The sequence below is a fragment of the Furipterus horrens genome, unplaced genomic scaffold (assembly GCF_987537825.1).
Source record: "Furipterus horrens unplaced genomic scaffold, mFurHor1.1.pri manual_scaffold_1, whole genome shotgun sequence".
Lineage (NCBI taxonomy): Eukaryota > Metazoa > Chordata > Mammalia > Chiroptera > Furipteridae > Furipterus > Furipterus horrens.
In genome coordinates, this window is record NW_028327171.1 from 160,989,198 (window position 1) to 161,006,591 (window position 17,394).

Below are 17,394 nucleotides of genomic sequence, written 5' to 3' on the forward strand. Positions count from 1 at the left end.
GACCCCTTCCCTGCATACAGCACCACAACGTGGTGAAACAGGTCGCCTGTTACTGATGAATCCCTAAGGCTCTGCCCCTTATGATGTAGTAGGAGTGGCAGCTCTCCCTGGGACATGGAAGCAAACAAACACAGGAGACTTCCGGCCAAGATGGAGGCCTAGACTGACACGCCCCGTCTCCCTCCACAACTAAGAAGGAATACAACTATCGCAAAACCAGCAATAACCAGAAGTTCCAGAAAATAAATGGAAGAACAATGTATGAAGTTATAAAGAAGTGATGCTCATCCAGACAGGTAGGAGGGGCAAAGCCAGGGAGGAGAGGTCAAGCTGTGCTGTCTGCGGCAGCAGTAGTGATAGGGCAGGACAGCGGTAAGCACAGACACACGTATTTAGGAGGAGGTGAGAAGCACCTGGGGAGCACCCTTGGCTGCAGACCAGACCCGTCAGCTTGCAATTCCAAAGCTGGGGAAGGCAGACCCCCATTGCCTTGGACTGTGAGGCCCAGTGGGGGTGGGGACGGCGGTGGAGGCTCCCAGTCTCTCAGCAGAGAGTGAACAGCAGGAATTCATCTTGGACCCCCACCCCCGCAGAAAACGCCCTGTTATGACGAGTGCACAGGGCTCCATCCCCTATAGCGTAAGAGGTGTGACAGCCCTGCCCAGGAAGCAAAGGTAAACACAAAACTGTTCAGGATGGCACAGATCATGATAGAGATCCCAATGATGCAGCTGACCAGACAGCAAATTTCTAAACTAACAAAGCAGCAGATAGAAAATCTTTCTGAGGCACAGTTCAGAGCTTTGATTATAAAAGCACTTACAGACCTAACAGCCAATCTTAAACAAGACAGGGAAGGAATGAAGGCTAGTCCTGCTGAAATGAATGAAAACACATACAAAACCAATGGTGAGGGAAAGAAAACCAGGGGTCAAATCAACAAATCGGAACATAGGGAAGGAACAAACAGTCAACTGGTACAGAAAGAGGAAACGAAAAGTGAGGAAAATGAGGAGAGGCTCAGAAACTTATCAGACAGCTATAAGCAGACCAACATCCAAATCACACAGTTGCCAGAAGGTGAAGAACTAGAAATGGAAAAATTATATGAAAAATTAGTGAAGCAGAACTTCCCTAACTTGGGGAAGGAAATAGACTTACAGGTCCAGGAAGCACAGAGAATTCCAAAAATACTGGACACAAGGAGAACCACACCAAGACACATTATAATCAAAATGTCAAAAATTAAAGATAAAGAGAGAATCTTAAAGCAGCAAGAGAGAAGAAGAGAATTATGTACAAAGGGGTCCCAATAAGACAGTCAGCTGATTTCTCAAAGGAGACTGCAGGCAAGAAGGGACTGGCAAGAAATATTCAAAGTAATGCAAAGCAAAAACCTACAACCACGAATACTCTATCCAGCGAAATTGTCATTCAGAATAGAAGGGCAGAGAAAGTGTTTCCAGGACAAAGTAAAACTGAAGGAGTTCCTCAGATCCAAACCACTGTTATATGAGATGTTAAAGGGACTTTTTAGGAGAAAGGATCAAAACTATGAACATTAAAATGAAAGCTGTATCACAACAACCAACAACAGAAGCTAGGGAACTGAAACAAAGGCAAACTAAGTAGGCAACGAGAGTGTGAAAAGAATTATAGATATGAGGAACATTATGGGGGGAGGTCAGCAGGGAGTGGGAAGGGTAGAAAGGGAGGGAGATGGTACAGGAATTAAGAAGCATAGTAGGAGGGAGTGAAGTAGATAGGAAGATATTGAGAGGAACTATATGCACAATCAATGGGCATGGACTAAGGGGGGGCGGACAACTGGAGGGAGGGATGTCACTGGGTGGAGGGGAATAAAGGGAAAAGAAATTGGGACAACGGTAACAGCATAATCAATAAAGCATATTTTAAAAAATAAATAAATAAATACATACATACATACATACATACAGTTGTCCCTCAAAAAAAAAAGAACCCTATTGCAAATTGTTAGTTTGGAGATGATAAGAGATTATTATTATTATATCATTCCAGGGAAGGAGTTAGAAGCAAAATAGCACTCCATTAATGCAAGAGGCATCCCAGGTGAATTCTATGATTTGGATCCCAAGTGTTTTATCATTTAATAAATGAGACATTAGTTATTCTTAAATATGTTGTCATAATCCTGAAATTTTAAATTAATGTCCTATACCACACCGTTTAATTAAAATAATTTAGCTAATTGTGTTACTTTAGACTTTTATCTCCAAATACCCTGTAAGATCTTTAGAACAGGAATCATGTTCTGAGTTTCCTTCTGGGTTTAGCAGAATAATCACTGGTTACAATGAGAGTTATAATAAGAACAGTAACCAGTTGTAGGAGCTTCAGATCTTTGTCTATATTCCCTGGAGAAAGAATTACAAGTTAGTTGGAAATGTTGGTGTGATGAAGAGGTTATTTAACCTACTATGATTAATTGGAGGATTTCTTGCTTAGACAATCCCTAAGATGGGTGTGTGGGCTTTATAATGGTCAAAACAGATCAAAAACAGAGACAAAACAGAACATCTTAGAGAAACTCAATAAAGACTTGAGGTCTCTTGATACTCAAATTTATTCAATCCAATCAACAGAGAAGTGATGTAATTTTTATATGCTCCAGAAACAGAATGCCAAAGGGACATATTAATCTAAGGAAAGACTGAAGGTAATGGCAACTGTTATATGGCACATTATTTTGCTAATCAATTCAACCGCTACAGTCTTATTTATAAGGCAGTATGCAGTTATTTGAACAGTAATAAACTAATCCACAGAAATTCTAAACTTAATGAGCAAACTATAAACTCCACAAAATATAAAATGTAACCATCAAAGATATATAGTATAATTAAAGTCAGCTAACTACCCATGATATAAGAAATATATTATTTATCTATATATATATTAAATACATATTTTTAAAGATATTATATGTGTGAAATACATATTTTTCATATATAAACATTTATTATGAAGTTGTATCAAATTATATGAGAATTTAATCTTTAAAATGCTTAATGTAAGACATTAATAATAAAAAAAAATATTAACCTATAGAAACAGTTCTCCTATTCTTATGGTTATAACTAGTTAATTCAATTCTGTTCCCTGTCATGTATTCTCTCCATCTTGATGAGCCTTGTTTCCCCATCATTAATATCAATATACCAATGGTTCTACCAGTCATCAATCTTCTACCTAACTTTCCCACCTCATTATTTTTGTTGCTACTCCTAAAGTTATAGAATTTGAGAACTGGAGGGGACATGAAAAGTTATCTAGTCCAAAACTGTACTCATGAGAAAAGAGACCTAGAGATCTAAGTGACTTTCAGGATCACCCAGATATTTAGCACTGACATTAAACTTGGATCCAGATTTGATGCTTTGGTCTAGCACTTTTCCATTTGATTATCCTATAGTCCAGTCTCTCTTGTCCTGTGCTTCCATACTCAATTGTTTCAACATTGGAATTCTGTAAGGCCTCAATTTCCTGTTTCACTCTAATAAATATCTTCCTTCATTTGTTCAACTTCCCTGACACCCCAGTATCCTGGGAAAAATACAAGAGCTAGAGCATAACTATTTTCCACCAGTATTTCAAAGAAAGGTTACTAGCATACATAAGAGGAAGGAAATTGTTTATTAAGCACATGCTAGATGCCAGGCACAGTGTAAGTGTTTTCACATTACCTCACTCGACCTTCACAAAAACTCTGGGAGCTAAGTATTATTATATCCGTTTCAATAACAAAACAGACTCAGATGTTTTATCAGACTTGTCCAGATGCTACATTATTAGTAAGCATTGGCAGGGAGGTCAAACTCAGTTCTACCTGATTATAAATCTCACGATCTTTCACAAAAACTTGCTACCTGAAGCAGTCCTTTTGGATAGGAAACAATGCGTTGGTTATTTATTGAGCAACAACCATGTAAACACTGTTGGAGATACAAAAAAATGAAATATGACTTTAGCCATCAAGTAATTTACAATGGATTTGAATACCAAGAATTATGATACAGCAAAGATACAACAAGTGTTTAATATTCTATTATGTTTTATTCAGAAATGCACTTGCATTTAAGAAAAATGTGTTTAATTGTACTGTCATTAGAGGAGATGAGATTGAAGATGAACTTTAAAGAATACAAAGAATTGCCCTGGCTGGTGTGGCTCAGTGGACTGAGTGCTTGCCTGCGAACCAAAGGGTTGCCAGTTCGATTCCCAGTCAGGACACATGCCTGGGTTGCAGGCCGGGTTCCCCATTGGGAGTATGTGAGAGGCAACCACACATTGATGTTATTCTCCCTCTATTTCTCCCTCCCCCTCTCTCTAAAAATAAATAAAAATAATAAGAATACAAAGAATTAAGATGAGGTGACTTGAGCCAGAATACGCTAAATGTGAATATAGGCAACAATGAGATATTTTCCTATATGTCACTATATAAAAATTTGTGTGGTGTTTGTGTGGTGTAGTGACAAGGCTCTTCTGATGGGGCAGATGGAAACTGATTAACAAACAATGGACAATAAGTTGGTATAAGAAGGATGGGCTCAGGTGGGGTGTGGGGAGTCTTGAAAACCAGCAAAAAGTATTGACTCACAAATATAGACAATAGATACTTTAGCAAGGTAATAGCATATTGAGTACAGAGCACTAGAAATATTATTTTAATAGTAGTTATAGGATTAAAAAAGACATGCCTTGAAAGAAGTACTAATGGGCCTTCATATCAATTTGTATACAAGAAGTAAGGGGAAGCAAGTCAAAATAGCTGTAAGATTCCTATCTTTGAGTCTGGAAGGGCACTACTAGAGGTATCACGAAAGTAAAGTGATATATACTTGTTAGGATTTTCAATAAATTCAGAGAAAGGTGATATTTCAGCTACTACATATTGTGTTTAAAGTTGTCCTTGAGCAATGATCTGCAACAGTTGCAAATACAGGGCTGGAACACAGCTTATATCACAAGAGTAAATAATTACTAGAGCTATTGAGAGCATACAAACAGTGAGTGAAAAATATAGCTGTAGTAGGCATAAGAAAAGAAGTTCAGAAAAAGAGGCAGAGTTGTACTTGTTGGAAAAATAAAGGAATAATTAGGGGGAAAAAAAAATCAGTATCACAGGTGCCAAAGATGAAGATCTCAAGAATCTGGCAGAGTTCTGTCGAGACTAATAACGTAGTGAAGTTGAGACCACTTACTGAGGTAGATGTCTATGCAATTTTATGCAACTGTCCGTCTGGTATTTCTTTTCTCTCTGCTTTTGGGGACTGGTTCCTTAAGACTGCCATGCTTTCATATGACTCCACCCTCCACCAAGGCTGATTAAACTAGAAATGAGCACCTAATCCAAGCTATGTCAAACAGAGTCCCCCCGTCATGAGAGTATTTGAATAAAACTGAAAAAGAGAGCCAGTCCTTTTTCAGTGAAGCATGCTTTCTGACCTAGAGACAGAAGATGCAATGAGCATTTCAGCTACATCCAAGCCGCTGGTTACAGCAATTTCCTGGAGCCTAGCTACAAAATTACCCTTTATGTGGTTTGGTAGTTTATCTTTCCTTTCTGTTCCACAAGTCAGGTTTTTTCCCCCTCTTTAGCTAGTTTGAGTTTGTTTCTGTCTTGTGCCAAAAAGATAGGTCTTGATTAAAGTATGTCAATACCTTCCTTACTTGTTTATCCATTCCAATTATTTATATACTTTAGGAGGAAATGTACATGTCAGCACATACATACAGAGATGTCTGTTCTAGTAATCTGAATCAGAAGTATGGCTAAATTAGAAATGCATTTTTACTAACTATTTCTTCTCTGTGTGAATAGAGCTGAAGTATTTTATTAGATTAGCAATGTTCAGCCTGTGTACCACAAGAATTTTTAAAACATGCAGTACCTGACTATTTAGTCAGGGGCACTGATCTCTTTTCCCTCAGATTTTCAAATGAAAAATGACAACAACCAACGCAACAATAACTTTCCTGTGTGAATGAATTAAAATTATATCTATTTTTTGTCAGATCTGCAAAAATATATAATGTATTTTTTTGGTGTTGCAGAATTTTAGTAATTAGCTTATGTGTGCCATGAGATCAAAAAGGTTGAAAATGGCTGTTTTAGATAATTCAGTTTAAAACTACTACTTCCTCCTTCTTGCAGAAATCAACCTGTACATCCCTCTCAATGGACATGATCTCTTCACAGTCTATGTGTGATAAAACAATAGTTGTCGAACTAGATTTACATCTAATGGTTTCTTTAGACCTATATTTCTAGCAAGAATGACAGTAAGGCCCTGGCCAGGTAGCTCAGTTGGCTAGAGCATTGTCCTGATGCACTAAGGTTGCCAATTCAATTCCTGGTCAGGGCACAAACAAGCATCAACCAATAAATAAGTGGAACGACAAACTGATGTGGTTTTTTTTTAATCTCCCCCTACCCAAGCCCCTCCAAAATCAATCTGTAAAAAAAGAATGACAGTAAAAATTTTAATAAGTTTACAGCTGGTGAGACACCGCTATTGATCAGCCTGGACATTGGTCCAAACAATGAGCATTCAAACTAGTTGAATTTTAAACCTTATCAGTGAGATCCCCTATAACATTTCTTTAGATTTTTTTTTCCTGTGAAAAAAGAAGATATGTTTCAATGCAGCACAGATGGATTTATTTCTTTGGTCTACACCTCCCACTCCTGCCCAAGGAAATGTGTAAACTTCAAGTAAACTTACCAGGTTTCCTACAGTCAACACACTACTGAATTGGCCAGTCATTGGATAGTGCTCCATGGCCATAAAGAGGGTGTTTAAAACAATGCAAATAGTGATGGCCAGGTCAACAAAGGGATCCATAACAATTAAATTCACAAGATGCTTCACTTTTAACCATGCATCACAGCAGTCCCAGATCAAGAACACATTGGCAAATCTATACCAGCATGGTGGACATTTCTGTCTAGATTCTTCAAGTTCTGGAAGAATAAAAAAGAGGAAGAGTGGTAAATAATATTTAAAATGAATTATTGTTGTGGTAGATTATACATTATTTGATAAAAATTGATGCTTCTCTTTGGGGAATAGAAGTTTATATAACAGCTTAACTAACTTGATAAGACAATCCCATTAAATATTTTCATAAAATTTCATTAAAAATGTCATAAAACACTTTGTTTATCCTTTAATTGAATACAAAAATAAACATTTTGATTTTAATATTTTGCTTCAAACTAATTTCATTACCTAATAACAAATAATTATTGATTAAATTGCTATATTCTCTGTATCAAAACAAATTTTTATCAGCTTTATTGGAATATTAATCATATGAAAATTTATTGTTTATTTTGAAAGTACCCTTTTAAGAACATTGTCTAAAGTTGTGATCCTTATTAATATGTGTGACTTATTCTCTCCTCTGATTGCTTCCACATCAGCACTGATCTTGCAAACAATGAGGATATATGTATTTTTTAGTATAGATTGAGACCCAAAACTACTTCTGTTATATTTTATTATGTGTTTCAGAATTTTAGCCTAATATATAAAAAATCACTAGCAATTTTAATGGATGAAGCCTGTTACAAAATAATTATGTGACTGTTCATATATCTTATATAACAACAGAACAAGATACAAAATTTAATTGATGCTTTCTAAAGAACATACGTCAGATATGACTTATGTAATTGACTTACATACACATTGCAGTACTAATGTAATATCCTTCTAAACTTCAAGAAGTGGGGACTTATTTAATGAATGAACAAGGAGTAATAGTTACTGCTCATTCCCCCATGTCAAAATCAATAAGCATTGTGTCAGCTCTCCTTTGTAGCAACATAATGATTTCTGTGAATGCGGAGATGGAGGAGAGAACGTTTTTTAGGGTCCCTGTTGAAATGGAGCACATGTTTTGATTCATTCCAACTCATTCATAGGCTTCTCGAACTCCATCACCACCTCCTTTCCTGGAAAACAAACTGGAGGTTGAAAGAGATGTTTCTTTGTTCTTCTTCACACCAATACATAAAAAGGGAGATATTTACTCTAATTGCTTAAGGATAATTTAACGTAAGGATAAGTCATCACTCGTATAATATCAAGTGGGGACATATCATTTTGCAGAGAAGATACGAACCCAAGTCAAAAAGAAATAAGGACAATATTAGTTTTTATAATTAATGTGAACATAATGTGTTCCATATATCATCTACTTAAGTCCATTATACAGTTCTGATCCCGGGCAACTGACTGTGGTAATGTAAAGAGAAGGCCTAGTTCCAGCAAGCAGCTGATCCTAAAAAGCTGCCTGTCTCACAGCCTGCTCCTTACCCTCCATTGTGTTGGTCAGGATGCTGGCGATGCTCATGGCTCTTTGCCTTCCCGAGGAATCCTCCAGCATTTCCATTGAAATCTGGTAAGAACTTAGCCTTCTCTTTCTGACTTCTGTTTCAGTGGTGGTGCCCTGCAAACCAAATACTGATGGCTCAAACCACCCTTTTCAATGAATAATACAACCCAGTACAGTATTTCTTTGGAAAATCATGCTACATGCAACTTTTTCCAAGTAACTATTTTCAAGTAATAGTAAAATATTGAATTTTTAAAAAGTTATAAACAGTTAAGTTTTAATGATCACAGTTGATACCCTTAACAAGAATTCATTAGTTTGACTACAAATTGTACAGGGCAATTGTATTTCAGAACTTGCTGGAAGTATCATAAGCATGCTAATGTAATATGTTTTTTCCATTTTATTCAAATTCAAATTGTTTTTCTGCTTATCTCAAGGATTAATTAACAGATCAACCTCCCCGCCCCCCCACAAACAAATAAAGATTATATAGTCTCAGGCTTAATTATTTTGCTTGAGGCTGTATTGACAATATTGACATACATGGGCCAATTTTATTCATGCACAAACACAGATGTACAATGAAATGTGTGTGCTTTCCTGAGATTTCCTTAATCATTTCTATATGCCATTTTATAAGAAATAACATTTTAGAGTCATTTTAATAGATATAAAAACATTTTAGAATCACTCTAATATTGATAGTTGTGTAAAAACTGCCCTTTATCTTAATTTCTCATTACAATGTTTAATTTCAAGTATATGAAATTTCCAGAATATGAATAATTAGTTATACAATTCTGGGTAAACATATGTCTATAATAATAATTTGGTTGTTAAACTGTTCATTATTTTCTGTTAGTAGGTCTATCGGATTTGTAGATATGAGTTTCAGCCCAGACTGTAAAAACTGGGCTCTTTTAACCTAAAGTATTTGGAAGCTAATGGTCCCATACAATTCAGTTGGTCTAAAAAGTCTGTTGTTTTGCATTCAGTGAATAATATGTTATTTTTAAGGACTTGCATTTTGGGGAAGCAGGATAGTATAAATGCCTAAACCACGTAGGCCTTGATTATTTCAAATTGGTGTATGATGTCAGTAGTAGCTAACTTATTATCTATTATCACCTCTGGCAGTTGTCCAGTAGGTGAGGTTAGAGCTGATGGTCCACCCACCAAGGAAACCACACCATTGCAATCCACAGTGCTGTGCATCTTCCCATTTGCTGGAAGCCCTGGCACCATCCTGGATGACATACTGGCCTGACTAACGTTACTGTTGCGTCGCTCTCCATGTCTGTGGGGCACAAACAGTGAGTCTCTCCTGCTCTCGCTGTCTTCAAATGTACTGTGCTCGTCATCAGCAAAGTCATTTTCAGAACCAACATCCTTTGTCCGACCTCTGAAGCTGAAAATACTTGTTTTGCTGTTGCGTCGTGGGGAAAACAGGGAGCCGCGGATACTTAACAGAGACTGAGGAGAGAGCAAGGAAGAAAGGAATGGGAGGACACACAGAATTACTTAACATTAAGTCCTAATATTGCATATTCTATTTGCTTTTGGATTTAGAATAGTCTTTCTCTTAAACACAGGCAGTCAAGTTTACAGAGAACATACATATTTTGGTGTATTTGTTATAGATCACAATGCAAATTTAAGTATAAAGACTGTTTTTGTGTTGTTGTTGTCATTATTAATAATCCTGATTTGCAAATTGCTAAGTGCATGACCACTTCAATTAATCTTCATCTAGTACTGTGAGGTAGACCTTAACATCATAATGTTATAGAGCTGGAACTTCATGCTGAAGAGGACTAGTGGTTTTTGGGGTGTGGGTGGGTTGTGGTTAAAGAAGTAGTAGGTGGCTTTCACTCCCAACCCTCCCCAATACTATGATCTGAAAGGACATACTACTTGGAAAATGATTTATGGCTCAACTGAGACTGTTGACTCAGATTTCAAAATATTTGTATTAATAGCAAATATTTTACTCCTTGATAATGGTTTAAAAACATAACTATTATCTTTTCAGTTACTTCTTCTGAGTTCTAAAAGGAAATTATTCTTTTTCTGGACCTGTTTGTCTCTATCCACGTGGGAATAAAAGTCACGGAATTTCCCTATGATGCTGTCTTCCAAATTTGCTAACAGTTTCCCAAATGACTAATCATGATTCACATTATTTGAGAGAATATATATCATAGTAATGACAACAGAGACTATTGCTAAATTGCTATATAAATTATTTTCTTATTTAACATACTTGACTTAGAGGGTGATGTAGAAAACAGCTCGTCCTTCTTTTTATTAAAAGGAACTGGATGATTCAAAGACTTTTTGTATTACATGTACTCGTGAATAAATCAAGTTAACAGTTTCTGGTCCAGGAAAATGAAGATTTAGTATGAAATCCCTTCTTTCACTTTTTGGGTAGATTTTAAACTAGCAGCATCAAATAATTCTGTGTTTATCCTAGCCTTGATGATAGTTTTCAAAACATCTTGACTCAGTGTACAGAATCTTTGTTTACTCCCTTCCTCCTTAACTGAAATTCCCTGTTGCTGCCCCTGCTTTGTTTCCCGTAACCTTTCCTACCTCTCTGCATAGCCAGGGTGATATGTATACATACATATAGATACACATGCATACATAGCCCTGAGCCAGCATAAATATCACTCACCTTTTCTTTCTCTAAGCTTCACTGTAAAACCAAATAAAATAATTTTAGTGGAAAAAACGTAGGAAAGGCAGGCTCCATTGAATTTATTTTTGGTCTCTGCCTAATTAGGTCATCCTGATTTTTTAGGCCCCATTTCTAGTTTTATTTTTATGGCTTTTCCCAGACTACAAAGCACTAGAATAATCTTTGTTGCCCTCTGTCACAGTGATGTTCTGGGAAGACCCTACAGTATTCCCTCACTTATCGCAGGTATTACATTCTAGAACCCCCCGCGATAGGTGAAAATCCGTGAAGTAGGAACCTTACATTTATTTTAGTATTTATATATATTTTAAGGCTTTATAAACCCTTCCCACACACTTACAAACCTTTCCCACTCCCTTATTAACCTTTTCCACACTTTTATAAACTCTACTTATGTTCTTAAACATATTCTACACTCTTAAACCTATGTAACTTTAACAACATATTATACAGTACTGCAAAATCCCATGATGTAGCAAAAAATCTGCAACAAATAATTAAATATAATATTTTTTAAAATCCCGCATTACAGTGAGGCCGCGATAAGTGAACCGCGATATAGAGAGGGACTACTGTATTCATTTAAAAATGTGCTGTTGCTGGTCAGGATAGTCCCAGGAATTACTGACTCCCTGGTTTGTTTTACCTGCGACTGTGTCTGTGTGACACGCAGTCTATGCAGCAGGTTGGTCTACCCACTGGCAACAATGAGACTCATGTTCCATTCATCAGACTAAGAAATTAGACATTGTGAAGACGTTCATTCAGCCCCCTCCATACAAATTTTAATGTTTTTAATCTCTTTAAACTCAATTTAAATTATGAGCGTAATATTGGTTATGTTCAAATTTGGTTTTGAAACTTCAGTGTGTATTTTTAGGTCCCTGCCTTTGGAACTGGGACTCAGTATGCTTGGGGTAGGACTCTGGAATCTGAATATTCACCACACATTCCAGGTGGTTCTATGCAGGTGGACCTCACCCTACACTCTTCCATTAATCCCTAAGATGGTTCAGGGTAATCATCTTAACATACTTATGTTCAGAGACTGCCTTTGGAAACTGAAATTCCGTATACATGATATTGGTTGGGAGTGATATGTGGTACATTCATAATGTGTCCTGTGCATGTCTTTCATTTGCATGTTTTTTATGTGAGGGTGTTTTCAAAGGCATTCCAGATCTTCAAGTTTATTTGAAATTCCTATTCACTCTTTGGAAAGTACAATAATGGGTGTGAGCACAACTTTCAAAGCAATAGAACCTGAAAAAGATGATAACAAAAATAGTGTTCAGAGCAAAGAAATAAAAAATAACGCACTAAATGATGCAGCAGAGTGGAGGGAATACCCACAGCTGTTACAATCCTTTCTCTAGGGAAAACAAGCTTTTGTGCCTCAGGGACCAAAAGCTCATCTTTCTTTGCCTCAGGCACACCAAAACATAGATCCCAGGGTTTTATGTTCCCTTGGTCTGAGAAGGTAAATCTGAACTCATTTTCTTAACTTTCAATAACAAAAGGGAGAAGAGGAGAAATTCAGTCTGTTAAACACAATGCTGCCTGGAGGGCTTGAACTCAAAATGAATTGGGAGAAATCAAGTGGGAAGACCATGCAGGGAATGTGAAGATGCTCATTAAACACATGTGAAGTCAGTATTTGTTAGGAATACCCACTTAATAGCATTTCAAGTTAAATACATATATCTTATAATGTTTTCAATTAGTCAATAATTGTACTTCATTCTAGCTACAAAACTTCTGATTTAAAATCAATTGTTTCAGTGGGTTCAAACAATATAGATTAAATCTTTAAGGAGATTTACTTTCCATGGTAAACCTTTAAACAATTTTTTCCAGTTTGGATCACGAACATGCTTAACTATTTAAAAATAAAATAACACATGGCTCTTCTGGTTTGAACACTCTACTCCATCCATCTTATGTTTCTTGTCCCCACTACCTTCACTGATTCTCTTTCCCAACAGAAAGAGTCCTTTTTTGTTTTTTTACAAAACAAGAAACTGTAATCTGCTTCTGGTATATTTCTGCTCATGTGTTGTGTTAATGTTCTCTGTGTCTTCTACTGAGGTGTGTAAATATTGATGCTCATAGGCTTTTTCTTTTAATTTTTATATATCTCCTATCTATCATCTACCTACCTACCTACCAATCTATCTATCTCACTATGTCTCTATCTACAAACATAAAATGAACTACATATAATATATGTTTATTCTAACTTCCCTCTGCTATGGCCTCCACATGGCTCACCCAACACAGGCGTCCCCGTTGCTCATTCAGCATCCTGGCACACTACCGCATCAGGGACTACACACTTGCTGGAAGAGCCCGGAATGCTCTTCCAAGAGGAAGCCTGTTCCCTTGCCACCTCTAAATCTTTGCTGAAATGCTACTTTTGCAGTGAGGTTTTTCCAAAGCACTCTATTTAAAATATTTACCTCCAGTTAGTGACCCTGATCCCCCTTTCCTGCTTTTTTTAAATTTATTGCATAGCACTTATCATCTTCTAACACAGTCTACAACTGATCCATCTTATTTATTGTCTGTCTCCACCTTTAATATAAAGTTCCATGAGGTCAGTGAATTGTACAATATATATTTTGTTCATTGAGGTAGTGTCAGCATCTAGATCTATTTCTGTCATGTAGTAAGTGGTAAATATTTGTTAATTGGCCAAATGAACTAATACACAAGTTTTTATTTAAGCACCATGATGAAACAATGGTGGACAAATAGGGTTTTCAAAATATGTAGATATACTTATGTAAATGATGCTACTATGCATAAACATTTGTGAGTAATTGAAACTACTCAAATTTCTAGTTTTCCTTATTTGGAATTCATTTACCCATTTTAACTTAGTAAGAGCTTTACTATTTTACATAGGTATTTCATATATTGCTTAATCTCCCATAGCTGTTATTCTCCCATTTTACAGAAATTTTACTAAGTAAAAGTGGCTCAACCAAGGTCACAGAACTAATTTGGAATTGAAATATGAACACAAACTTTGCAACATCAATCATTATGCTACAGTATCAAGTACTACTAATCTTAATCATTTTAATAATGCTAAGATATATCAAGGATGGTAGTTTAAGCCAAAATAATATGGTCTTGTAGAGGTTGAAGTTAAACCCAAATGTGTTATATTGATGTATTACTGTGTTTTGTATTATGCAAGATAGTTATTGGATCTCTTAATACAAGCCTTACCTGGAGGAAAATGATTTTCATCTTGTAACTTTTGTGTGTGCATAACTATTTGTCCTACTATGAGAATTCAAGTTACAAATTATTAATATAAAATTAAATTTTTAAAAATTGTTTACATATTCAATATAAATTATAAATTAAACACCTGTTGATAATTTGTATATGCCTTTTCCTCCCAAGAGCTAAACAATGAATTTTGTATTTAACATTTCAATTTTTTAAATAGTTTCTGTTCTTTATAAGAAGGACATGATAGCCCTTGGTTGATATACAGTAGTCCCTCTCTATATCTCGGTTCACTTATTGCGGCCTCACTGTATTGCGGGATTTAAAAAAATATTATATTTAATTATTTATCATGGATTTTTTGCTATATCGCAGGATTTTGCAGTACTGTATACATATGTTGTTAAAGTTACATACATTAAGAGTGTAGAATAAATGTCAGGTTTCTACTTTGCGTGGGGGGGTCTAGAACGTAATACCTGCAATAAGTGAGGGAATACTGTACTTTCTTTTTTCTTCTCTAACTTAGTCTTAATTATATAGTGTATCCCTCAAAATGTTATCTTTAGGGTATAATTATGACCCAGATTAATATGATTAGAATAATTATTAATTCATAGTACATGAAATTTTAATGGAACCAAATAGTGTTTAAAGTCATAACTGTACTTACATAAATTTTGTAACTGTTTAATCTTTATATAATATAACAACAGAAACTTACTGAGGGGGAAAATTTGAAACTTTTTTCTCTTTGACTTGAAAATATGCTGAAGAATTGGTTAGCTGGCATTAAATAAGACCAAAAAATAGACCATCTTCAATTTAGTTTTCTTCAAGAGCATTTAGGTCATAATTTAATTCTAGTATCATAGCATGGCACCATACTGGGATAATGGAGACTCACAACAGTACAACTTTCATATCAGAAGGTGAAGGCAAAATCCAGCGGCATTTCTTTTCAAGATTTATACATATGTTGCAATCAAAACCACAGGTAATAAAGGCAGAAACCCAGAAAAGAAGAAAAGTTCATTTGGGGTCTCAGAAAGGAAGAGGTAAACAAAATATTGCAAAACTATCTCCCTGAAAAGTATGATAAATAGGTTTTACTTCCTACCACCCTACCCCTCTAAAAAGCAGATGAAGAAACTCAAAATAGTGCAGCATGTAAAGCTAATTACCTTTAAAAGTTAATGGTTTAATAAAAGTCTCATTTAAAGTTAATTTATGATACAAACTTAAATAAATATATTAAATATTAGTTACCTGCCCCTCATTTAAGTCAGGTATTACTAGAATATAGAACAAAATATAGCAATTAAAAAGCAATAACAATGACAAAATAAATTGTAGCACTTGGTAGAAAACCATACCTGATGAGGGGAGTAGAATTTCTTGTCACTCGTCAGTCGGTTTCCATCCATGGTAAAAAGGAAGCTTTGTCTTTTGACACTGTCTTCAGATTCAGATTTGGGAAACCTGTCTCCCTCTCCTCTGCTGTTTCCTTCAAGATGCTCTTTCTGCCTTCTTTTCTTCCTTCTGTTCCTCCACTCCTTAGCACTCTTGGAGCTTAACTTTGATGCTTCTGAAGAACTTTCCAAGAGCTCTCCTAAGCCACCTATTCCACTGAAATCTCTTGAAGCAGCTGATGCTGCTGCAACTGCCTATTTAAAACAAAGCAAGGCACTATTTAAAGCATATACAAGATGGTACAAATGTTGCAGTTTAAGACTATTAACTATATGTTAAAATTATGTCTTCTGGTCATTTCTTTGTGCTTTAATACAAGAGAATTCCCTTAATAATGACATGATTTTGCATACTATAAAGCAACATGCTAGCCTATGCATTAAGGTAAGAAAAGTCTGGGTTGGCACATCTCCTGGAAAGTCTTTTTTAAAAATCTGTTGAAATTAACTTAATTTCAGAGGACAGTTCTCTCTTAAAAATATCTTCTACATTTTAAAAGCAAATGTTTCTTAGTGGTGACTGCTGATCTGGTTATTATTCCACTTCCACCCATAGGATTGTTTCTTCCACGATGATTGCGAATAACTGAGTGGTATGTTTTTCCTTCTAAATCTAGGGCAAAATACTTCTTTTCTTTTTATTATGGACTCAAAGCATTTAAAGTGTTTACTATTTTACCTCTAGATAGAAGTAGTGGGATGTATTGGGTAATTTATCCTCTTATTTCAATTGAATTATATTTATCACTCTAGTTCACATTCTTGGGGTCATGTTAAATTCAGAGCTTAGCATGATTAATTTACTACATTGCACTTTTCGTTTTATTTTTTAATGTTATAACTTATTATAAAATTAAGTATATTCCTCTTCTCATTAAGTATATTCTTGTTTTTAAACATTATCAAGCAAGGGGAAATTATTAAATTATGAGAATACTGGTTCAATCCTTTACGTGTCAATACTCAGTACAAACAACTCTAACTTATCTATGATTTTGTTCTATCTTTTCCACTAGACTATATATTAGATAGAAATTTTGCCATATGTTTTTGTGCACATTGCCTAGTTTACCACGTGACATTAAAAAAGGGCTCGGGTACTGTTTGGTGTATAAAGATGAAGAAAAGGCATCATGCTGTCAATTGTCTCAGACATTGAGGTGGGGTTGGGGAAAGAACAAGACATACTTAGACTTCAGTTTTCAAGATTTCATAAAAAACTACATGTCAGAATGATCTATATAACAGAAGCATGTTTTAGGAAAGAATGACGGTAAAACTCATTTCTAATGCTTTGACATGTTGTGCTTTATATTTCTTCCTTCCTAAGGAGAAAAAAACCCTCCTAAGTAGTTTTAATTTCTGAATTTAATCTCAGATTTAAAAAAGTAAAAAGTGTTACAAGCTCTCTAGGATTAACATGATCCCAGTGATGGGAGCCTTAGTACTAAATCTATGTGTTGAGATATGTGTTGAGCTAAGCATCACATAAAATGTAATACAGATATTAGTTTATATTGAATATATTGAATACTATATTCATTATGGAAGCCCAGACTCCAAACTCAGCAAATGCCTACCATT

General features: G+C 35.5%; 1 protein-coding gene across 1 annotated transcript in view; it reads right to left on the reverse strand.

Moving 5' to 3' along the window:
* LOC150022145 (sodium channel protein type 3 subunit alpha) overlaps positions 1 to 17,394 on the reverse strand; it is an 85,295-nt gene that overhangs the window by 42,866 nt on the left and 25,035 nt on the right. Inside the window, exons 10-13 of the mRNA XM_090280397.1 lie at positions 15,715 to 16,005; positions 9,568 to 9,864; positions 8,370 to 8,502; positions 6,771 to 7,009 (exon numbers count right to left, since the gene is read on the reverse strand). Of these exons, the coding sequence (XP_090136523.1) occupies positions 6,771 to 7,009; positions 8,370 to 8,502; positions 9,568 to 9,864; positions 15,715 to 16,005 (960 nt within the window). The remainder of the gene's footprint in view (positions 1 to 6,770; positions 7,010 to 8,369; positions 8,503 to 9,567; positions 9,865 to 15,714; positions 16,006 to 17,394) is intronic.